The sequence below is a fragment of the Fulvia fulva genome, chromosome 10, assembly GCF_020509005.1.
Source record: "Fulvia fulva chromosome 10, complete sequence".
NCBI classification, from domain to species: domain Eukaryota; kingdom Fungi; phylum Ascomycota; class Dothideomycetes; order Mycosphaerellales; family Mycosphaerellaceae; genus Fulvia; species Fulvia fulva.
This window is the reverse complement of record NC_063021.1, coordinates 1,885,921-1,909,889: the sequence shown is the minus strand read 5'-3', so window position 1 is coordinate 1,909,889 and position 23,969 is coordinate 1,885,921. Positions and strand designations below refer to the sequence as shown.

At 54.0% G+C, this 23,969-nt stretch overlaps 7 protein-coding genes across 7 annotated transcripts; 5 read left to right on the top strand and 2 right to left on the bottom strand.

The window, feature by feature from the left end:
• Positions 1-1,424: 1,424 nt before the first annotated feature.
• Positions 1,425-6,977, bottom strand: CLAFUR5_12095 (Ras GTPase-activating-like protein rng2; the record flags this gene model as incomplete). Its single annotated transcript, XM_047911243.1, has 1 exon — positions 1,425-6,977. The coding sequence occupies one exon, from the start codon at positions 6,975-6,977 to the stop codon at positions 1,425-1,427; it is 5,553 nt and encodes a 1,850-aa protein (XP_047767078.1).
• A 524-nt stretch (positions 6,978-7,501) lies between these two features.
• Positions 7,502-9,356, top strand: CLAFUR5_12094 (Inosine-5'-monophosphate dehydrogenase; the record flags this gene model as incomplete). The annotated part of the gene is made up of 2 exons (XM_047911242.1): positions 7,502-8,012; positions 8,209-9,356. 2 exons carry the CDS (start codon positions 7,502-7,504, stop codon positions 9,354-9,356), a joined length of 1,659 nt encoding a protein of 552 aa, XP_047767077.1.
• A 1,411-nt stretch (positions 9,357-10,767) lies between these two features.
• On the top strand, positions 10,768-11,640 carry CLAFUR5_12093 (uncharacterized protein; the record flags this gene model as incomplete). The annotated part of the gene is made up of 1 exon (XM_047911241.1): positions 10,768-11,640. One exon carries the CDS (start codon positions 10,768-10,770, stop codon positions 11,638-11,640), a length of 873 nt encoding a protein of 290 aa, XP_047767080.1.
• A 2,940-nt stretch (positions 11,641-14,580) lies between these two features.
• Positions 14,581-15,775, top strand: CLAFUR5_12092 (uncharacterized protein; the record flags this gene model as incomplete). Its single annotated transcript, XM_047911240.1, has 3 exons — positions 14,581-14,691; positions 14,780-15,544; positions 15,596-15,775. The coding sequence occupies 3 exons, from the start codon at positions 14,581-14,583 to the stop codon at positions 15,773-15,775; spliced, it is 1,056 nt and encodes a 351-aa protein (XP_047767079.1).
• A 530-nt stretch (positions 15,776-16,305) lies between these two features.
• CLAFUR5_12091 (uncharacterized protein) lies at positions 16,306-18,660 on the bottom strand (the record flags this gene model as incomplete). Its single annotated transcript, XM_047911239.1, has 6 exons — positions 16,306-16,470; positions 16,616-16,783; positions 16,865-16,878; positions 16,934-17,041; positions 17,398-18,517; positions 18,580-18,660. 6 exons carry the CDS (start codon positions 18,658-18,660, stop codon positions 16,306-16,308), a joined length of 1,656 nt encoding a protein of 551 aa, XP_047767082.1.
• A 273-nt stretch (positions 18,661-18,933) lies between these two features.
• CLAFUR5_12090 (uncharacterized protein) lies at positions 18,934-20,080 on the top strand (the record flags this gene model as incomplete). The annotated part of the gene is made up of 5 exons (XM_047911238.1): positions 18,934-19,005; positions 19,135-19,145; positions 19,191-19,587; positions 19,635-19,991; positions 20,051-20,080. 5 exons carry the CDS (start codon positions 18,934-18,936, stop codon positions 20,078-20,080), a joined length of 867 nt encoding a protein of 288 aa, XP_047767081.1.
• Positions 20,081-21,939: 1,859 nt separating this feature from the next.
• CLAFUR5_12089 (Glucan 1,3-beta-glucosidase) lies at positions 21,940-23,292 on the top strand (the record flags this gene model as incomplete). Its single annotated transcript, XM_047911237.1, has 3 exons — positions 21,940-22,156; positions 22,206-23,222; positions 23,276-23,292. 3 exons carry the CDS (start codon positions 21,940-21,942, stop codon positions 23,290-23,292), a joined length of 1,251 nt encoding a protein of 416 aa, XP_047767494.1.
• Between the last annotated feature and the right edge of the window lie 677 nt (positions 23,293-23,969).

The window sequence follows — 23,969 nt, the reverse complement described above, 5'->3', positions numbered from 1 at the left end:
GAGTGTGAGAGTCAGCGTGCGTAGTGGAGATGCTTTGCTGTTACATTCCGGATGGGAGCATCATGCCCTTGGATCTGAGAGCTCATTTAATGATGCTGGCCAGGAGATGGTGCTGATGTCCCAGTGTTCGGTGAAGTGTTGAGAGTTAGTTCGGGTGACTGAGCCCCCATTGGGCGTATCTGCTGGCAACTACAGCGCCAGGCGTCTGGCATGTCTTCTAGGATATATCTGCTCACATGCCGGCATGGCGAAAGTCATGCCTAGTAAAGTCGAAGCTTATGTGTGGGCCGGACCGTGCGCGTGGAAGCTCATGAAGCTTCCCCCTCAGTCCTCATTATAATTAGCAAACGGCCTGTCCCTCCGAGCCCTCATGCCACATGCTTGCCCTCCGTACTTCCCTTCCCCCCAGCTGGCCGACTTCCCCCCAGCTTCTTAATCAAGTCTTAATCAAATCCATCAAATAACGACTATCTTGCACGTCGCCGTTGCGCCTTGGGGAGGGCACATCGGCGGGGCCCCTACCCCTGCCTCGTAAGGGCCCCCGCTCCTACTCGTTGCCGGCTCGAGTGCGCGGAAAACAAAGATGCTAGAGGTTTTCGAGGTGCAATGTGTAGTGAAGTTCCATCAAATTCGGCGGCTAAAGCTAGAGGGACATCGGCCAGCTGGGGGAGACGGAAGTATTGAGGATGAGGACATTCGACAGGCCAATCGCCAAAGCTGGGCGCTGCTTCTGGTTCTCTGCTTCTAGTTATCGGTTGGTGATGTGTGAAAAGGTCTCGTGGAGGAGCTAGGTACCCTAGTCCGGTCGTCGAAGTCAATGGCCAGGGCTGACGGGCTCATCCATCCTCAAGACAGCGTGTCGCCCCGTTTCCCAGTCGTTGATCTCATGGCAGGCCAGCCTCTTCGACCAACTGTTACTAACAGACATCGCGCTCTCCTTGTGGTAACAATCACCACGCCGAGAGCACGGCTCTGCGCACTGGGTGTTGGTACACGGAACAGATTGTCGACTCACCGAGCGGCGATGCCCAATGGTATTCGAGCTCAGATTAGGATGACCACACGCACTACGCAATGCTCCGAAGAGCTTGGCAGTCTCAGGTGCCTGTCAAATCCTAAGCACGGAGCAGGAGCTCGGAGTATCTGGAACGTCTTCACCAGATACATTGACGCCATCGTCGACAAGCTTCCTGTCACGTCGTTGTCGCCAGTCATCGAGTGCTGCCGGGTAGGTCAATCGCAAAACGTTCTTCGGCCTTCAGAAGGCACGGCTGAGGTATGAGGACTTTCATATATTCATACGTTAAACACGTCAAATGGGTATGTATCGGTATGTATACCCAGCGCCATCGCTCACAACGCTACGCCTGCTCATGCAAATACCAAATGACAACGCCAATTCCATGCATCATGATCTCTTGCACCTAAGCACTGTCCCTGTAAAACTTCTTGAACACAAGATGTAACAACAGATTCACAGCCAACTTGGCTGGATTCTGGCTTTCTTCAAACACGCTGATTGCGTTCCTGTTATCATACTGCGCCTGCAAAAGATCATCAAGAAGAAGATTCGCCGACGCTCCAGGCAGCATCATGCTCCCAGAGCTGGCTTCCATATGGAAGACACCAACATCATCAGAGCTGATCACGACGTTGAGATTGTTCCAATGCTCAGAAGAGTAGCCTTGCCAGCTGAGCAGCACACCTTTGTCAGCCAGTTGGCGTGCTGAGTATTTGTATGAGCCGAATTTTGGTTGTCGACCAGCGCGCTCCAGCTCGCGTTCGTGCGACCACTGTTTCGTGAAGGGCATTATGAATTTATGCTTGGTGCCCTTCTTGGTGGCTAAAGTATGGAGACACTGTTCGATGTAGTCGTTATAGCTCTTCAGCTGGTCTTCCAGGAAAGTGGCCTTGGCATCAAGCTGTGAGAGTGTGGTCCTCGTAGATTCGATATCGTGTTGACGTTCCAATCGGCGACGGTGCTTCTGTCTAATGTCTGCTGCCAGAGCATTAAGGATCTCCTGATAATTGTTGTGTCTGCTGACACGGAATTGAGGTGGCACGTGTGGCTGCTCAAGGCGCAATATGTTCTCTAGTGCGCTGGACTTCAATTCAGCATATGTCATGCCTTGAAGATCCAGTAGATCGCGATGATCCCCAGAGACCGCCGAGGGAGCTTCAGAGTATACCGACTGTGCTCTACCCGATCGCATAGATGCCCGGGGGTCGAAAGCCGAGGGTGTTCGTCTGTGGCCAGGTCGACGATCTTGATTCTTTTCCGCAAGCTCTTCTTGGACCAGCGAGAGCCACCTGTCTGCGTCCTCGTGCGTGATCGGTCGCAGGAGGATCTCCATGAGATTCGATCCAGATTGCACCCGGATAATGTACAGCACAAGTCGCTTGGTGGCAGTGAACAATTGCCGTGGCTCTGCATTTGGATCCTCCTGGACTGTGAACCTCGACTTCAGCGTCAAAGTGATCTCGCCACCATTTGATGCACCGCCAAGATCGCTCTCGTTGCTCTTGGCTGTGCCAAGATCTGTCAAGAGCTCCTTGATCTGGTCATCTCGTTGCGGTGCAATCACCTGTACGTTATCCGCAATCAGACTATGCATCGCGAAAATGTCCGCAAGCTTGATGTACAGCGTTGGCTTCGTCCGTGCGTAAAGGTCGCTGAACTGATCGGCATCATAGTGTTCCTCTGGTGATGGGATATCAAACAGGTGAGTCAGGCATTCTTGCCACCGATCCAGCGACTCTGTAATCCAGTTGTTCAATGGCTGGAGGTAGATGTTATCTTGGCCGAATAGGCGTCCCGAACTCGTCACTTGACCGAGTACTGCAGTAACCTGACCAAGGTTGCGTTTGTGGACAGGGCTGAGACCACGGTCCACGACTCCCCACATTTCAGGTTCTTTGAGGGCAGGGAGAAGGTAAGTTTTCCACAGCCACGCGCCCACGACCATTGTCAGGTGACCAGGATCCTCGCGTGGGAATTGTGCGCAAAGTGCACGATGCTGCTCTGCAGCTACGTACCGTATGGCGTATGGCATGCGGTGTAGGCACTCTTCTAGGCTTAGGAAGAAGCCATCGCCCAGGTCACGTAGGTCTTCCAGGTGTTCGACGTATCTTGGCCTCACATCCTCTTGCCTGATCACGACCTCTCGCGGCAGATCGCGTGGTCTTTGTGAGGGCCGGCCAGTGGAGAGCTCCTCGTTGTTCAAGATCGCACGGTATATCTGTAGCGGATCGCTTTCTAGGTCTAGGTGATCTTGGCCGCAGATTCCATTCTTGACCATGCTGCCGAACAGTGTCTTGAGGTACGCTCGTTCTTTCGGCCTGCGAACGTAGCTCTGAATCAAACGCTGCTGAAACGTCCCGCTCTGTTGTCGCACATAGTCTTCGAGGCTCTGACAATGAGTAATCACCTCTGTGAAGCTTGTGGCGAGAGCCTTAAGCAAGAAGTACTCTTCGCGACTCTTCTGTGCATACCCGAACGTCGTCATCACAAGGCGCTCCATGTTCTTGCTCTCCTTTTCTGCGAGACCACGGGCAGTGATGACGCTGAACGCGCGTGCCATGTACTGCGATTGAGTCTGAAGCAGAAAGAAGAGCTCTTCATAGCCTGTAAGCTTCTTGCGCGAGTTCTTGTTGAGCGCCTTGAGGTCCAGCCCAGACGTGTTCCCAAGAGTGCTGCCCGAGCGAAGCAGTTGCGACGCCGAGCCGCCGAAGTGCTTCTGATGTTTGACGACCTCGTCCAGGGTGATCTTGTTCTTCACCAAAAGCGCGATCTTGACGTCCAGACCTTCAACGTAGCTCTCGACAAGCTCGTTTCGGCGAACGCTCTCGATGACCTGTCTTCGCAGCCGTTCCGCCTCAATCTCGCCTTCGAATTCCAAATTCGAGTCCGTAAGAAGATGAACGTGTCGCCGAATGACCGGCAATGGTGGATTCTTGCCGTTCACCAAGCTCTTGTAGCTTTCGCCCTGCTGCTTCGCACGTACAAAAGACTGTAGCTTGACAACTTTCTCCATGTTCTCTCGATAGTGTTTGCGCTTCTCGGCGAATCTCTTGCGGACAACGAAGCCGCGTGCTGCTGCCTGGAGATCGACTAAAGCCTCCTCGTGCTCTTCGAGACCCGCCAGCAGGTTGCCAATTTCACTTCGTAGCAGCATAGCGCGGAGGACAGACTGCAGCTGCGTAATACTCTCTTCCTCTTTCTCCATCTCAACAAGCTGATCGAAGATGCGTTGTCGCTCGATGTAAGCTCGAGCCATGGACTGCAGGGTGGTGAGGTGGCCCTCTTGCTCCTCAAGCGCAGACAACTTCTCACCAATAGCCTTTCGTTGCAGCATAGCTCGCGACATTGCCTGTAGTATGCGCACGTCACTGTCGTGCTGTTTGAGAGCTGCGATCGTGTTCGCCGTGCTCTTTCGTATCGTCTGACCTCGGATCAGAGCTTGTAACATCGTAAGGGCTTCTCTCTGACCTGCCAGCTCTTCCCTCGTGTCCATATGGAGTGATCTGGCCGCTTGAGCCCGGAGTAGAGTCTGGAACTTGACAATGGCGGACTCACGACCCTGCAATGCACCGATTGTCCGTGCCTGGCGGAGTCGCTCGATCAGACCTCGAGACAGAGCTTGGACCTGAACGACAGCAGGCTCGTGCATCCGACGCTCGCCATGTTCCAGCTTTTGTTGCTTTCGCTGGAGAAGGGCGCGAGCTGCAGCCTGCAGCTTGACAATATCGACAGCAGCTTCACGAGCCGCTACTTGCTGGCGCCCTGCTCTCCTCCGTACTTGGGAACCTCGAGCAAGTGCCTGGAGGCTGGCGATGCTCTCTTCATTGTCCCACAGTTGGTTCATGGTAGCAGCCACTCGCATCCTCTCGAGCGCTCCGCGAGCCGCGCTCTGAAAGGCTTGTACTGTGCCCTCAGTCCGCTCATCTCGAGTTTCTTGCCAGAGATCGCCAGCTCGCCATCTGCCCAGTGCGCCTCGAATAGCAGATTGCAAGTCCTTGAGGCCGTGCCTGTGCGATCGAAGCTGTGTCGTGATCTTCTTCGTCTCGGCTCGTTGTTGTCGCCCTCGCCACAGGCTTTGGACCTTCACCACGGCAGCCTTGTTGTTACGCCAAGCTGACCGCTTTCGTTGAAGACCTTGCCGCACAAGGTAGGCTTTCGCAGTAGCTTGGAATCGCTTCGTCGACATGTCCATAGCAAACTTGAAATCAAAAATCTCGCGAGCGAAACCTCCCCGAGCGATGGCCTGAAAGTGTGCGATCTGCTCCTCCACGTCCCACATGTCCTGCATCATGTTACCAAGCCGAAGTCGTACAGCAGCGCCACGTATCTGCGATTGGAGGTCAAGTATCATATCTTCTTGTTCGGCGAGCAGGTCATCTGGTGATGGCTCAGGTGGCGAAGGCTCCTCTTCGATCTGCATGGCCTCTCGCATGCCGCCGAAGTTTGGCATCTGGATGCCACTGCGATCGATGCCCTTTTGGGTCTCTTCCAGCTCATGCTCCTCGAATTGGAGCTGGCCGACCAAATTGCCAATGCGAAACTCAACGATACCTTTCCGATAAAGTAGCCAAGAGAGTGCATGTATGCAATAAATGACCTTGGGGATGTTCTTCTTCTCGTATAAATCAATCAGTTCAAACCTGAAGAGATCCGGAAGCTCTATTTCGGCCAAAAAGCGGAAAAAGAGAGCGATGTTGTCGGAGTGTCTGAACGAAAGAGGTGCAGCTCTCCATATTCTTTGTGATCCTAGCGCCTTCTGTTGATTTGCCGGTAATCTTGGGGCGAGGCGTACGACAACCTCAGCGAGAGTAACGCCATTCCGGAGAGCCTCTTCTAACTGAACGATTGGAGGAAGCTTATCAGGATCCAGGACGTCTTCAAGCCATGCTCTCGCTTCTCCTATGTGACAGAGGTATTCGTACGCTTGTAGATGTTTCCGCTGCATGTCCATCCATTTTGTGCTTGCATATGCCGATGCAAATTTGGACTGTGTCTGGGTAGAAGGCTTCACAGAACCTGACCGCTGAAGCCTTCTCCTCCCAGCAAGGCCCGTCACTTGTTCCTCCGGCGAATGCACATTGAGATCTTCGGTAGAACCGTTCTGAGCAGCCAAATTGCTAAGATGGCGCAGCTGAGGCGTTGAAGACTTCTGCAGCATATCCAAATCGCCTCCATCCAGTTGTGGCGCTGGGTTGTCTGTGGACGAGAATCGCATGTGTCCTTTCGACCTCGGCTTCAAACCCGCGCGCATCGAGTCCGACCTCGAGAGCGTCGCGATGCTGTTGCCTCTGGCATGCCCGGGAGACTTGGACTCAGATCTTGGCTCTGGCGAGGCTGGCGGCAATATTGTGTCTTCGCTGAAAGTGACTGTTTTGGTGGGCGAAGGTGGGAGAGGCGATGCTGCACCATCTCTGCTCGGCGGCCGGTATACTATATTCTCCTTCGATTCTGCGCGTTTGTGTAGAGAACCATTGGCGAGCGCAGATGGCCGTTCCGGTGTCGCATTCAGCTCTACAGGTCTCAGTGCGCTTCTGCTCTCACTTTGCCCAATGCCTGTCCGCCAGTCATCATCGCGTACTTTCTTCGGCGACACATCCATCTTCGAAGGAGTCCGGACCACCTTCTGCTCCTGCTCGGCCTGCTCGCGCTGTTCCCATTTAGCGAATGCCGCGTTTTTCTTCACCGGCGATTCAGAGCGTTCTCTCTTCGTGCTCGACCGCGTCACGAAAGGATCGCTGGCCGAATCATAGCCGCTGAAACCAGGTACGCTGTATCCGGAGCTCGCGTTACTGCTGAGAGTGCCTTGTCGACTGGGGAGTGATGATCGGTCTGTATCGCTGGCGTTTGAACGCGTCGAGACGGCATGCCGGAGCGGTGAGGATTTGGTTGGGCTGTGATCCCGGAAACGATTGTGAGGCGGCGACGTAGGCGAATTGAGCGCCGGTATGGACGGCATCGTGGTGGCCGCTGTTTCCCACTGTTGGCAGTGTCGGCGGTGGTGGGCGAGGAAGGTGTATTCGTGACGCCGAACGCGCCTGCTTCCAGGTTGCTATGCAAGATACTCCTTCCAGTTCAAGGTACCCTCCCAGATCATCGCCGCATCAGCGCACATTCACGTCAATCCAAGACATATGAGCCAAGCGAGTGAATGATCGTCGTAGAGGGTAGCTATGCGAGGAATGCTGGAGAGGCAGCCTGATTCATGGCCTGGTTGTACAGTGTTGAAAGTGGAGAACAACAAAGGTAAACAAAAGCCCTCCAGCTCCACCGCGGTCGATCAGATAAGCTTCGCGCTAAAGAACCCTGCACACGAACCGTGCGCGCAGAAGGTCTTGCCCAAAAATTCGTCGCTGGTCACTCTTGCCTTCTTTTCCTCGGGTACGTATACATCATCTACGGAAGTCACTGTTCTCCTGCTAATAAGTAACGGCAGACGCGAGTCGCACATCTAGCCACATACGACTTCACACAATCGCCACCATGTCGCCATCCGCGAACGCGACCACGAACGGCTCCGCGAATGGCTCTCGCGGTGAAGAACATGTCGAGGACGCATCACGTGCGCTCGAGTTGATCAAGCAATATGGCTCAAAGGGCGGCATTGCTGTGCAGGACCTCATGGATCCGAAGAAGATGGGAGGTCTCACATACAACGATTTCCTCCTGCTCCCAGGCTACATTGGCTTCCCAGCCAGCGACGTCGACCTGACCTCGAAGCTTACACGGAACATCACCCTCAAGACGCCTTTTACGTCATCTCCTATGGACACAGTGACCGAACATAACATGGCGATTCACATGGCACTCCTGGGTGGCGTCGGTGTCGTTCACCACAACTGCTCGATCGAAGACCAGGCAGGCATGATCCGCAAGGTTAAGAGATTCGAGAACGGCTTCATCACGGACCCAGTCGTCATCTCACCCAAGACTACAGTCGCCGAGGCGATTGCGCTCAAGGAGAAATGGGGATTTGGCGGCTTCCCTGTCACTGGTAAGCCACAACCCCCCTTCCAGTGCCACCGCTTCTTTCGTGATGTTAACTCAATTTAACTTTCGTTCAACCGCATACTCCTCGCCAACGTGCTTGGAGCGCTGTGGAGACATTAACCCTCTGATCCTCCAAAGGACTTTCCGCAGTCGTTCTCTGATGGTGTGTTGTGCGTCAGTGCGCTAACATGCTCCAACAGAGGATGGCCAGCTGCGAAGCAAGCTTATTGGCATTGTTACTCCTCGAGACACCCAATTCGTCTCCGAACACAACACGCCAGTCACCGAAATCATGTCGACCGACCTAGTTACCGCAAGTGAGGGTGTAAGCCTGCAGGAGGCCAACACAATCCTCAGCAAGAGTAAGAAGGGTAAGCTCCCGATCGTGGACGGACAAGGCAACCTCATTTCTCTGCTCAGCCGCAGCGATCTGATGAAGAACCTCAACTACCCACTCGCGTCCAAGGTACCAGGAACAAAGCAGCTGCTCTCAGCTGCTGCGATTGGCACTCGGCCAGTGGACAAGGAAAGATTGGCTGCGCTCGCAGAAGCAGGCTTGGATGTGGTGATCCTTGACTCCAGCCAAGGCAACTCCATGTATCAGATCGAGATGATCCGGTGGATCAAGCAGAACTACCCACGAATGGAAGTCATTGGTGGCAACGTGGTCACTCGTGATCAGGCCGCCTCCCTCATCGCAGCTGGCGTGGACGGTCTCCGTATCGGCATGGGGGCCGGCTCTGCTTGTATTACCCAGGAAGTCATGGCTGTCGGTCGACCACAGGCAACTTCGGTCTACGAGGTGACAGAGTTCGCTTCCAAGTTCGGCGTGCCATGCATTGCCGATGGTGGTATTCAGAACGTCGGTCACATCGTTAAGGCTCTTGCACTTGGTGCCAGCACGATTATGATGGGTGGTCTGCTCGCCGCCACGACAGAGTCGCCCGGTGCATACCTTGTCGGTCCAGACGGCCAGCTCCGCAAGACATACCGAGGTATGGGCTCCATCGACGCTATGGAGGACAAGAAGGCCGGTGGTGTCGGTGACAAGAGCAACAACACCGCCAAGAACGCAGGCACAGCTCGGTACTTCTCGGAAGGCGACAAGGTCTTGGTTGCACAGGGTGTCTCCGGGTCAGTGCTTGATCGTGGCAGCGTCACAAAGTTCCTGCCATACCTCTCGGCCGGTGTGCAGCATTCACTCCAGGACGTAGGCGTCGACAGCCTCGAGAAGCTGCAGCTTGGCGTTCGAGCAGGCGACGTGCGATTCGAATTCCGAACAGCCAGCGCGCAAGCAGAGGGCAACGTGCACGGCATGAGCAACGTTGAGAAGAAGCTTTACTCATAAATCACTCACGACTAGAATATGACTTGGAGCAATGAGGCGTTGAAAAGGGGGCAATATGTAGCGTACTGGATGGTGATTCAGTCATTCCAATATCAAAATGATACTCAATTTCGCACTCAGCTATTCTCACACGGCCACTGTTACAGAAGCACAGATCACGACAGCGAGCACTGTTACCAACGGCGGCCTACGAGCGAACACACATGCCATCACATCGATGTCGGATACGAAGACGACGCAAGCACTGCTCTCTTCACAGCCTCCAGGACTACGCTCCTTTGAGAGGAAAATGCCGCATCTGGGTCACGGCGCTGATGCCCTCGCATGCTGAGCCGGCGAATGCTCTAGATATCACAGGTCCTATATTCAACCGTGGCCATCGCATTCGTTCGCAGTTCAAAGGCGTTCGCATTCACAGACATACACGTGGGCGCTGCATTTCTGTTCGGTCCCTGGTATGATAAGGTACCGATGTCGTCGGATCGCAGATTTGCTTGCCACTACCAGCAAGTGATGCGCGCTCGCAGAGCGAAGACCTGAGGAGGTTGTTTGAGAACAAGTTCGGGCACTTGAAGTCTTAACATTGATCTGCAGCATTCTCGGTCCCGAGCGACATTTTAAAATGTGCTGTTGGCGGTTGTGAACCTCCAAAGGTAAGCGTAGCGGAGTGGAGCTCTCTACCAACCCTTCTAGACTGCAAAGTAGCGTGCGATCCACGCTACCGCTACCCGACGTACAGTGCTTATTATACGACGACATGGGCGTTAGCGACGAGTATATGTTGGCGAGTTCGCCAACAGGCACAGTGCGGTAGGTCACGTGACCCTAAAACTTGAAAGTTGACCAATCAGAGCGGGCGCCAAGGCTAGTTGAGGGCTGGTATAGAGCTTCACTCCCTCGCTACGCTTAATCACTTTCGATAAGCCGCGCGTGGGGTGGCGGACGATGCATTGCGTGCCAGCCCTCTCCCACCAGACGAAGTCATCACGGTTGAAGGTCCCACCGCGAGGGATCGGGGCCAAATCCTGCCTCGCAGCTGCCGCCGTTTCACCTTCGAAACGTGCGGGCGCGTGGTTTCCGGCTTGGTTTCCTTACTCATCCATCGAATAAGGTTCGGCGTGGCTTGCATTCCTGCCGCGTGCGAATCCTGAATCCTCCAAAGACGTGCCCTCGAGGTCTCGGGCAGCCTACTGAGCTTATTTCATGCCCTGGAGTCCGCATCGTCTTCCGCATCCTGCAAGCTTGATGCTCGCCTATGGACATCTCTTGTTTACGATTGCGACTACAATCTGCAGACGACGATCTTCTCCGCTGTTGCTCAATGGCTGTTAATTGAGAAAGACGACTAAGTTGCTATCAGGAAAGCGAGGTGCATACAACTGCTGCGCAAGCCATTACCGAAACCACCGCCATGGTCCAGGTCCCTCACCTGCCAGAAGAGCTACTGCAGTCGGTCTTCTCGAACTTCGAGCGTACTGAGCTTTACGACTGGGACGAACGTGTGAAACGGCAGATGCTGCGTTCTATCTGCTTGCTCAACAAGCAGTGCTACCGGGTAGCACAACCTATGCTGTTTGCCACTGTCGACATACAGGAAGGCAGTGGCGCTGTGGGTAAACTGCTGCAGGCCACGGTACGTGAGCCCCGTTTGGCCACTCTGGTCAGGGTCTTGCGCATCGAGAGCTGGAGAGGTTTTGATGACGAACGGACTATTTCTACTGAAGAGGCAAAGTACCTGCAGGACACCGCTGTTCCTGCGCCAGACATACTTCCTCCTGTTGCCAATGTGCACCCCATACTAGGTACCGATCTTGCAGGACAGCTACTCGCAGATGCTATCGAAGGCTCCGGAGACATATTTTGTGAAGGTGAGCGCCAAATTCCATGCCCTGTCTTGCCTCTCAACGTACTACGGGATATTCGACTCACGTATGCTCTCATCGATGCCAAAGGCCTCAAGAACTTGCTCCTCAGCAGTCCCTGCGTCGAGACTTTGAGCATAGAGTGGGGTGATTCCTGTGTTGGATCATGTGAGCTCAGGTACGACGAGCTCGGCGATGCTATCCGCATATGCCACGCAAACAGGAGCTTGCATAATCTCAAGTCTTTGACGCTAGATGATCGAGCTGCGCAAGATTTCGCCAGGGAGGACTTGGACGATGAAGTGTTTCCTCCACTCGGGGATCTCCGGGTACTTTCTATCTTGCAGACACTTGATGTGCCTCAGTCAGCTTTGGTCGGCGTCGATGAGTCTCTAGACGCAGACACTGACGACAGCGCTTAGAAATGCCAAGGTTGGTTGATATACTGCCAGGCTCGTTGAAACATTTAAGAGTCAACAATACCGAATCAGAAGGGCTCGCAGAATTCGATGAGCGACTCCTCGGACTTGGCACAAGTGATCAATTCGATCCCCTTTCAAAGATTACCATCCTTCGTGACCCGCCTTACAGAAAACAGGAAGAACTTGAGGCCGGAGGCTGGAACGTATCGCAGCAGGCTATACCACGAACAGCGACGGCTGTGATGACTTTTCGTCGAGTGGGCAACGATGGAGCCGATGCTTGATAGAGCGGGTGTAGCGATAATTACATGCATTCGGATACCAATCGCGTCGCGTGGTGAATACAGCTTGCGCCCGTAGCCCGCCTCAGCGCTGCAGATAGCGACACTTTTGATTGGTTGAAGCTGAATTTACATACGCCTATGAGTGGCCAGAATGCAGCGCTACTGGAAATCTGTTTCTCCGGGCCGGGCGTCAAATTCACTATTCACTGTCCAGCGGCAGGTTGGTAGGCATCGAGGCGTCGCTCGTCCGGTCTTTTGTTCACATAATGCTGCGTCTACACGAATAGCGCTCGGCGGTGTCTTCGCTCGTTTTTGAGGCCGGCCTCTGCCTCTCTTCAACATTTTCCTCTCGCAAGAGACCTTCCCTGCAGCATATCAATCCTAGTCCTGTCGAACGCCTTGTCGCGAAAAGCTTAGCGCTTGTACCACCGGGATGTCGAAAGCCAGCAGGTAGGATGAGTGTGTGCAACTAGGGCTATCCTGTGAGCATTCTCCGACAGCTAGCAACAACCTACCTCAATTGAATGTCCAAGCATCATTCTAGCCATACCATGTCTTGGTCGGAGATGCCCGAGCAGCGTTTCGCGGTGTATGAAGGATGCCATTGCGGAGCGATTTTAGACAGGAAGTCTGTTCGAGTGGCGAAGTATCCTGGAGTACATATTGCTCGCGATACTGCACTGTGGAGTGGCGAATCGGGAACAGCTGACCTCGGTTCCCACGTTCGTCGACGACTCTTTCCGGAGTAGTCCCTCGCGAAGAAGTTCAGATATTTGCTCTTTGACTTCCAGAACACAGAGCTGCAGGGCACATACCTGGCATGCTGGAAGGTTACTCCTGGTAGATCACGATGGGCCTGCCGTCGAAGTGGTACTTCGATATGCTTCCGCATGGGTGATGGCATGATACCAGCAGAACGGGGCGGCCGAGGTGAGCTTCGCACGGGAACAGTAGCCGTTTCGGCCGTACAATCCAGACTGACTCTGCTTGCTGGTACTGGAAATCGTGCTCGGGACTGTAGACAGGTGAAGACCTGGTGATCGACCCAGGCGCATCAGAACAAGGGCCGAAAGAACGTGGCCAGCTCGTGGGCAGGGACGATCTTGAGAAGGAATGGATGAAGCCGAAGAGAGCACTCTGGACGCACTTCAGCGTGCCGTGAAGCCGGCATCTCGTGATGAATCAAGGCAGTGATTCGGTGCTGGAGCATCCCCTCAACAAGATCGACCAGCTCATGTCCGACGTCGTTGAGGGAGATCTTCGACTATGAGGAGCACTGGGGAGGAAGTGTAGACATTGGGTTGCCCGAAGCACGCGAAGGGGGGTAGCCCAGAGCTTTCGTTTGCCCGCTCCTTGCCATGTGCGAGACGCTGGCAGTATCCTGGCATGGGCGCGTGAGCGAGTCGCTGACCTTTCCTGTTTGCGAGATGATTGTCGAGATTATCGAGATCAGCAGATGATGTTCCGGCCTGAGCGGGAACGAGAGCTGATTCGTGCGACGATCCGAACGTGTCGCCCACGTTGACAGTCAAGGTCGATGCATGCAGATTGAATGTCCATCCCGGCGAGAGACCTAGTTCCTGATTCGGCTGAGCAATTAACCTGCATTTGCAGCCGCTCTGGGGTATCTTTGGGTTTCTACTGTAGCAGAGGGCGTGGAAGGATTTATGTGGCTATTTCCGACAGCAAATGCCGAACGCTCACACCAATTTGCGGCGCGTAGCTGCACCCACTCACCACTCAGGCTTTTCTCTCTGTGCAGTAATGCTGCATCGATGTCGAATCAAGCCTGCGGTTTCAGGATGCTGGGAAAGGGAAAGGCTGACGGTCGACAGATGGTATGCTTCCTTGCACCTCAATCTCGAGAGGCTCCAGCCTCCAGCAGGCAGTGCACGGCGTCGCGTAGAACAACAGCTGCGACATCCACCACATCCACTCGCGAGGCCTCCTTCGAGTCCTCCGCGCCTTCTCTGCCAGCTTCGCCCGCTCGTCGCACAGAAGGCACGGTCGTTGCGACAGCAGAGCCTCAATCCATTTCGGGCCAGCGTCAGAGATGGGTGTTCTCGCATCGCAACAGTCAGCGTCGCGACACGCTGCCAAAGCAGTGATGGTCGTGACTCTGCTCGCTGTCCACACGCGCCAGCAGCGTCAGACGTGCACTCCCGCAGCGAAAGCCAGCTAATTAGGGGTCTCAGGTGGGCGCTCTTCTGTGTCGTGCAATCTGCCCAAAGGAGGTCTTTTGCGGCACGAGGCGTGCACCCTGGATGCTGGATCCTGCCCCCCAATTCCCAAATGCGCGCAGGTTCGCGCGAGGGCATGGGAGGCACATGCATGATGCAGATGCATGCACAGACATAGCTTATTGTTCCCTGCGGCGTTCCTCGAGGCTCGCCCGCCGTCTGAGAATAGTCTACCACAGGTACCCAGCCCTGCGTCCGTGCTTGCCTCGTGCCTAGTGTGCACATCGCTCCTCGCATGGCCCAAGCCTTGAGCCAGCGATTGTGTGCATGCTACTTATCCACCAACATGCCCGGCTCACGCAACATGGTGCTGCTCTCCCTAGGCTTCCGGCCGATCGACAAACAGCAACACATACATTCTTCACGGCGCTTCCGCTCCATGTGTCTTCGCCACCAACACTCTCACACTGCCGAAGATGACCTCAAGTCAGGTATACCCACCACTACCCAGCACAATCGACCCAGAGCATATGCATACAGACGCCACAGCTGGTATTGTGGGCACTGAATGGTACGCACCGAGTTCAGTATGTCGTCGCAACAAGCTTGTTGTCTCAAAGCACCAACGAGTGCAGCTTCCCCACGCCGTCCAGCAGAAGACTGACCTTGATGCAGTATGCTTTCAATGATCCCTACATCACGCCATATCCGTCGTCTACCGTTGAAAGTCAGCCATGGACACAATGCGCCCGTGCATCAGTACCAGACATTCATCTAGGTGCTTACGGCATTCACCAACCTCACCAACCTCAACAGCCTCAGCAACAGTACACTCCACAGATGAAAGATCCCGGCAGGCCCAGGAGTAGTCCAAGCACCTTTGGACCATCACCAGAGACTATTCAATGGACTACCAGCGGCCTTGGAATACAGTACACGACCGCAACATGTGGTGTTCCGACACCTCCAGTGACATCTACATTCCCACCCAATGTTTTCCAAACCTACCCAACAGATGATCACTACAGGGCATCGAGCCCTCCAGAGATCAGGCAACCACAACCCAGACGACCATATACAAACATCGCACCCAACCCACAAACCGTGCACCAGAAGCGAAGACGGGATGAGGATGAGACGCCTGAGGTGCCCACTTCCACGTCCAAACGACGAAAGAGAACATCGTCCGTCGCCTCCGCTGATCTGAGCGAAGACGATCGGTTCCTAGTCCAGCTCAAGGAAGATGAGAACCTTCCCTGGAAGGACATTGCCACCCGCTTCCAGACTGAGAGAGGCAAAGCCTTTCAAGTTGCAGCACTGCAGATGCGGTACAAGCGACTGCGCGAGAAATTTCGCATCTGGGAAGACCAGGACGTGCAGGCTCTCAAACTTGCCCACGAGTACTGGGAGAAGTACAAGTGGGAGATCATTGGTGCTAAGGTATGAAAGAATGACTTTCCTTTCACTCGCCTCGTACTGATTTGGCCCTAGATGCTCGACTTCGGTGTCCACGAACGCTGGCCAGCGCGCCATTGCGCACGCAAATGGCAAGACCTAGAAGTCTCCCACACAACCCACGTTACAGCCGCAGGCATGACACCTGCATCAATCTCGCAGTTCTCCAGCCCCGTTGAGGGGCCTGTGCATTTTGCCTTCATGCCTATCCAGTGACTACATGGCGGCTTCGACTTTCAGCAACATGTTTGCGTTTGATCAGCATTTACAGCGCATATACGGAGTCCCGGATCAACCTTGACGATTATACGAGCATTCTGTTTCCTGGGAGAACGACAGCTTGATCACCAGCATTTGTCAATTCTTCAACTTATTCTACCACTGGGCGCTGGCTTGTTTGCTTACGATGATACCCAGTCCATTCGCTTTTCTTGCATTATGACGGATCGGACTGTTATTAGACGATACCCTATACCATTCGCTTCATCATTGTTCTAGGGACTGGAGGTGGCCAAAAAGGCCTGCAACGGCGTTGCGAGGAGTGCATTGCAGATGGTACCACAAAAGCGCAAGCTATGGGTGGCTGCATTGGTTTCGCGAATTCTGTACCTTGTACATACACAAGAGGATCGCTTTTTGGGCTACAGCTTTTGCTGTCTGCCAGGGATATGACATAGAGTGCTTTCGCATCATGTACGAGTAGCTCGCATCTTGATAGCAAAGAATGATTTGCTCATCATTCAACTTCAACCGCTTCCACTGAGCGCGATGCACTCGAGCTCGACTGGCACACCCTTTGGCAGCTGGTGAACCGCCACGCAGGAGCGAGCTGGCTTGGTCGCGCCGAAGTACTTCTCGTAGACGCTGTTCATCTCCGCGAAGTTGTCCATGGAGGTCAGGAAAACAGTCACCTGTGTAGCACGTGTATCAGTGTATGGGCTCCCATCTCCTCGACGATTCTAGGCTGCATGATAGACAGCCTCAGTATGCTAGACAGGCTGTGCCGTCCTTCTCGGACCCCGAGCCAGTAAAGTGCGCTAGAAAGCTCCGACTCACCTTCACAACACGAGCAAGAGAGCTTCCAGCCGCCTCCAAGATGTTCTTCATGCCCTCACAGCAGACGGTGGTCTTCTCAGCAATGGTACCCTCGACCAAGTTGCCCTGAGCATCTGCTGGGATCTGCCCGCTGACGAAGATGTGGGAGCCAGCTTGGACGGCTTGGGACTGTGCGATGTCTGTCAGCTACGTTCCCTTGTGGCCTTTAAGGCTGATCTGAGCTGCGAGATTGCCAATGAGTGCACGTACGTATGGAGCGACAGCTAGATTTCATCAGTATGGCATTCAATACATGGTCTGACTCATTCCTTCACTTACGCTGTGCCGCCTTTGGAGTGCTGATGAGCTTGATTTCAGTCATTGTGCGGGTCTGTTGTGGTGGTGTTGTGTTGTATTGGAGGAAGGGAGTCCTGATGGAGAGGATTGCTGATGTCGGGATTGATCGGGGAGCTGTTCTCGGTATTCTTCGTGACAGAAGCATGGATTGAACAGTGTTTTCACGTGGGGATGATGGCTGCTGCTTGAGAATTGAGGTCGTCGGAAGCAGCTTCCGAATGGACAGGGTAGAGCTCAATTGAAGCTAATTGCCAGGTCGCACTGTAATGGGCAGTCATATCCCGACGCGCTGGGAGGCTGCTGCTGTGCCTGCATGCGACGACAAGGCATTGGAAGATAGACGTGTTTGACGTTCCGCAGGGAAAGCAAGCGTGGCATTCACTCATGATACGTTGGCTGTCATATATCAATGTCCTCTTCATAGGCACCTCTCCTACCCTCGATACCGCTCGGCGCATCATCGTTCATTTCGTCGTCAGGCAGATCCTCGCCGCCGTCTTCAGGTATCTCCTCGTCCAACTCCTCTATAGGATACGTCAGGATGGCAGCAATGCCACCAAGACCCTCCAGCCGCTTGCCACTTTCGTGCATACTGCTGAGTACTCTCACTTCACCACCCTGCTCCTTGACATCGTCGACGACCTTGACCCAGCGCCTCCGGGTATTGATGTCCTGACTCCGGAACAAGGCATTCGATATGAGCAAAATGCCGCCGCCCTTGCCGACAGCACCTCGTTCAATTGCCAGCTGGCACTCTTTAGGTCCGTACCACGCTCGAGCATCATCTTGTCGCATCATCTCGAAGAAGCGCTCCATGAGCTGCGTCTCCCGAGCGAACTTGGTGTCGCTGAGCTTGCTTGTCACCGCTGGACTGTTCAGAACCTCGCTCAGGCTGTGCAGATGTCCGGAAGCTGAATGTGCGACAGTGATCTTCGGAACCAGCTGTTGAAGTGGTTTGTTGGTCCCTGTCGATGCCTGAGTCTTGATGAACTGCTGAAAACTGCTGGCTGTGAAACCCGGACTTGCAAGCAACAGCGGCTTGGGATCTGCCAGGTCAATCTGCCGCTGCAGGGACTCGAAAGTGGTCTGGTAGAACCTCTGCACCGCTTTGTCGTGGTCGGAGGATCCTGATCGCTTCTTCGGTAGGTTCACCTCGACCCTCTGCCGCAGTATCGACTGGTGTTCTGTGATCAAGCATATGTTCGCCAGCCCTTCTTGCATGACGACTGCCCACAGCTGTGCCTTCGCCTCCTGGTTTATAGCCTCTTTAAGCGTATCAAGAGCTATGCTATCCCACCCATCTGCCTTTTGTAGTGCAAAGTTCCGATGTAGTTCCAAGTCAAGTGTATGAAATCCTCCAAGCTTTACAAACTTGTTCTCTTCCGCGACTTGGCCTGAGACATGTAGTTGGCCGGCTTGTGGATCGAAGTCGAGTTTTGTGACACGAATCGTGAGTGTCATCTGCACACGTTCGCTGGATCGGCTCGTGGCAGACTCGCTGATGACCTTGCGTATCGCGGAGGCGCGGAGTATGTCGGTCGGTCTGATCAAGTTGTAGGCATGCCACTGATTCATCCGTCAGAAGCTGCGATCAACGTGCACTTTGTGGTAGAGACGGACTCGCTCACCATATCCTCTGGCTCCTCGGGCAAGAGCGTAGCGCTGCCCGCGCCAGTCTTGCGCTCGATATTGGATTTGATGAGCTTCATGATGCTGAGATCTCTGTCGGCGGAAGTTGTTCTGAAGCTCGGAAAGTCAAGGTCGATATGTTCGAGATCATGAGTCCTCAAGCGCTTGGGCCCACCCCCCATTGATGCACATGCCCCACACCTCTCGCCGTCAACTGCGACGACCATTCATTCACTCAACAACATCAAACATCATCAAAGCGACTTGGCATGAACGCTCTGAGCAGATCCCGATTGATCAACACAAATATCACACCTTCGCAGCTTCGTGCAAACTTTGCTACAACAACCGCTATGGCCAACCTAAACATCAACAGCAAACTCAAGCTCCTATCAGGACACGAGATTCCCATGTTGGGATATGGAGTAGGTCCATCAGACCCAAGCACTGTCCCTCTCGTACTCTTTCCTATCGTTCAGCCCACTAATGCTTAGCATTGGTTTCGTTACGCATGTTGCCCGCCGTTGAATACCAAGCTGAACCCGTGACCACAGGTGTATCAAACGTGAGCGTCAAGGAATGTGGCTGCTTCGAACTTCCATTGACATAGCTTCAGCCCGGCAGATATCGCAAGCGATGTGACCGACCACGCAATCAAGTCAGGGTACCGACATGTGGACTCTGCTACAGCTTATCGGAACGAGAGACCGACAGCACAAGGCATGCTGAAATCTGGCATCCCTCGTGAACAGCTTTATTTCACCTCAAAGGTCCCTCCGAAGGAAATCAACTACGAGGGTGCCAAGCGATGTGTCGACGAAAGCCTCAAGAAGACTGGCCTTGATTACCTCGATCTCTACTTACTACATGCTCCTTATGGAGGAAAGGAGGGCCGACTCGGTGCATGGAAAGCTCTCGTTGAAGCGGTCGATGCAGGCAAGGTCAAGAGTATCGGCGTCAGCAATTATGGAGTCGCTCACCTGGAGGAGCTGGAGCAATGGCAGAAGGTCAGCTACTCGGGACAGGCAGAGAGTGTACACACTGACAATCGCAGTCGCAATCCAAGGACAAAGCCGGCTTGCTATCCGTCAACCAGATAGAGCTCCATCCGTGGTTGGCAAGACCGGACATCGTGGACTGGTGCGAAGCTCGCGGCGTCGTACTCGAAGCATATTCGCCTCTGGCCCGCGCAACACGAAATGACGACGCTCTGTTGAAACCGTTGACCAAGAAGTACAACAAGACTCCGTCTCAGATCTTGCTCCGATGGGGACTTCAGAAGGGCTTTGTGATCTTGCCCAAGAGTGTGACCCATTCCAGGATTGATGAGAACCGAGACATCTACGACTTCGAACTTTCGCGAGAAGATATGGATCATCTGAACACTGGCAAGTATGAGCCGAGCGCATGGGTAAGTCGACAGTCCGGGCGATTTGGCAGTCTAGATTGTCTTGACTGATTATCTGTCAGGATCCTACAACAGCACCACTAAGTCAGTAATCCCGTCCGAAGCCGCGGCTTCGGGGTCGATGTTGCGGCGGCGGCATGACCTTTCCGTTCGTCTTCGATCACGCTCGTGGCTGCATCACCAGACAGATCGTTTAGACGCACGTGTACCAAGGCTCACGTGTCATTTCCTCTTCCATGGGCAGCACATACTGCCACTGAATCCTCCGCTCATTTACTTGTTTGACAACTTCCTGCCCGTGCCAAAGCATATGACTCTTGCATTCTCGCCGATGGCGGCTCACACCGTCCCGTCTCGGCCGTCATGGTGACAGCGTAGCATCTACTGTATAAGATCGTCCATGTTGTTGCACCGTGTGACCTTGCAAGATGTACACTGACGCCACAATAGCTTTATAGGGCAGTGCTCCAGGCGCTCTCATTGGACATCCACCATGGTACTGGGAAGATCCTTCCCCGCCTTGCACGCGAAGCAGAATCTGAAGAGCATGAGACGAACGCAGTGGTGAAGAACCTTGCTGCCATTTCGCCGAGATCATGCGCAGTCATCAATTTATATTGCCGTCGCACAGCAGAGTGGAGGACAGACTACATGTCCGCCACGAGGTTGGCACGATATCTGAGGTCGGCATCCGGTGGCAGCGGAACGCTGCTGGTTTCACAACGCGAGGTTCGTGAACACGACTCATCGATCCATACTTCCGACATCAGTCAGCCATCCAAAGTTCCAGGCCGAGACACAAGGAAAGCAAACCTCATCACCCGAGGCTTTGTTGTTGTAGCGAGCCACGATTTAGGCTTATAGGCTGGTTGCTATAGACGAAGCTTGGCTGTCTTTGGCCAAAGTGACGATGTTCGGGCGCCCACTTCGCCTGCCGGCCAGCCAATCCTTATGCCGACTTGTGAGCGCCTGCCTTGGAATACAGCACCTTGTTGAGTTGGCCCCATGGGGCAGTTGTGGCAGTACATCAGTCGCACAACGGTAGCCGAGCATCTGCTGTCGAGCTGGGCCGAGCTGGTCGAACCAATCTCCCGGCTTTGTGGTAACAGGCGTTGGCTACCTGTTCTCCAGCGTCGCGCTCAACAACTACTCAGCTCACCTCGGTGCGCGCCACTGCTGGTCATATAGGCGCAAGGCATGCGCCTCTCACATGAAAATAAGAACAGAACACGAGAGGCTTGTCAAGTAACCGCCGGAGCTTTCTTCAGCCATGTCAGAAAGTAGGGTTGGGCGCTCTGCCTGCCGCCAACCCGCAGCACTCCCTAAATCATCGCACGACCAATCAATGTCAGCCGTACCTTATGCCACAACCGTCATGCTAACCAGAGCTCCAGCGCCTCTCTTGCCCTGCAAGATACTCGTAGATGCATACTTGCCCTGCAGCCAGAGCTCTCCCAGCTCCAAGGTGTTCGCGACGTAATAGAGCTCATGATTTTCGAAAGTGGGTGAAAATGTTGTTGATCACCGAGCCTTCTTTGGCGAGTCAACCGCTCGCACCGCCATTTCACGTACTTCGATCGCGTGGTGGGGGTTGGTCACAAGAGACGATGCAAGGATCTCTGTCGTGGCGCCTACTCGCAATAGGTAAGAGCGCAAAGCCAACACCCGTGTCTGCGGAGGTCCAAGCTGTGTGATCTTCGCCGTTGCATACAGCCGTTGCTGGATGAGCGACTCTGTCGCTTTCCTTGGGTGTCAGTACATAAACAGAGGACGGCCCTCGTGTAGGTAATTTCCACGTTGTAGTTTGTATTTGTCGACCGTGGTCAGCGACTTCGCCTGGCTCCTGGTAGAGCTACTCAGCAGTGACTAGTCCTCAGCTGTGACGATACTATAATATTCTTCCACTGCTGTATCATTTCCTACCGACATCGAACACACCATCAGTACAATTATGGGTATCCTCAACATCGCAACGGCAGTAGTCGCACTGCTTGCCGCCATCGGAACCGCAGCACCAGCAGGATTAGTGTCCGCTTTCGACAAACGAGATCTGAAGTTCGCATTTGGACAAGAGAAGGTTCGCGGTGTGAATCTGGGCGGTTGGTTCGTCCTCGAGCCTTGGATTACACCCTCGATATTTGAAAATGGTCCTGCAGATGCTGTTGATGGTAAGGCTGAAGTGTCAATCATCAGTACTCGTAAGCTTACAATCACCAGAGTATACCTATACGCAACAGCTCGGCAAGGACGAAGCTAAGAAGCGTCTCGAATCGCACTGGAGCTCGTTCTACAACGAGGGCGACTTTGCTCAGATGAAGAATCTGGGCCTGAACTTCGTCCGCATTCCGGTTGGATACTGGTCGGTAGCCCCTCTACCGGACGATCCATATGTCCAGGGCGCATATGCTCACATGAGACAAGCCGTAGAGTGGGCTGGCAACAACGGCCTCAAAGTCATGATCGATCTTCATGGTGCACCGCGAAGCCAGAATGGGTTCGATAACTCCGGCAAGCGCGGTCCGGTTGGATGGACCCAAGGCGAGTCTGTTGCGAATACAATCAAGGCTCTCAACAAAATTCGAGATGACTTCGCGAGCAACCCAGCAGTAGCAGCCATCGAGCTTTTGAACGAGCCGATGGGTCCTCAACTTGACCAGAATGTCCTGAAGCAGTTCTACATGGACGGCTGGGGCAACCTTCGTGATTCGAATGTGGCCGTCACCTTCCATGATGCCTTCATCGGCGTGAACTCCTGGAACGACTGGGGTGCTGGCATGTCCAACTTGCTGCTCGACACCCACCACTACGAAGTCTTTGACAGCGGCGCCCTTCAGATGGGTATCCAGGACCACCTGAACTCCGCCTGCGGCTTCGGCAACCAAATGACCGCGAACAACAAGTGGACCATCTCAGGCGAATGGTCTGGTGCTATGACTGATTGCGCCAAGTGGTTGAACGGCCGTGGTATTGGCGCGAGGTACGATGGCACCTTCAACAAAGATGGCCAAGGTTCATCCTACATCGGGTCATGCGATGGCAAGTTCCAGGGTACCGTGGCTGGCCTTGGTGAGGCAGACCGCAACAACATTGCTTCTTTCATCCGTGCCCAGATCGCAGCATATGAGAAGGCAGATGGCTGGATTTTCTGGACGTGGAAGAACGAAGCCGCTCCTGAGTGGCATTTCAAGGACCTAGCCGCTGCGGGCATGATCCCACAGCCATTCAGCTCTGCTGGTAAGTCCCTCGTCCTGTCGGCTGGTGATGATAGTAACTGACATCTTTCGCAGCTGGCGCGTGTGGTTAAATGACGACGCATCTCGTGTTTCCTTCGAGTTTCAGCAGCGCTTCTTCGATACACAGTACCTACTTGTACGACACGACCGCGACGATTTGATGAGATGGATGATGATGAAAGGATGTAACGTTTCGGCTACCAGCTTTCGAGCGTCATGATACCCTCGCTGCCGCATGCTGCTGGCTGCTTCGGTGTTTGTTTGGTGGGATGCTCGCTCGGCAGGCATGAGCAGCGGATGCGCCTGAAGGAGTAGGGTGCTGCTTGTCTATTGTACATAGTTATGTATGAGTAGGAAGGCGGAATCGAAGTGAACCTTGAAATTCAAGAACGATCTTGATACGTCATCACGTGATCTGGCTGACGCGTCTTCTCTCGGAGGAGCCTCCCACTCCATCTTGATTGTCTCTGCTATCCCACATCATCTCACCGCAGCCAAATCTCGCCCAAAGCCGTCCAGATCGATATTCTGCCTTCAATACGGCTCCTCAAGCGCACACTGTCTCCCGACGTTTACTCTTTACCAGATCTGAGCGATCATGGACCGTGGACGAAGAGAAGCTCGTCAGCCATACTGGCCATAGATTGCAAGAGCTTGGGCTGAAAGAACGATCGTCTGGGACAATTTGACACTTCTGGACGCTCGTGGGCAGCTTGGGAGAGGAAGGGACACACGAGGAACCGATCCT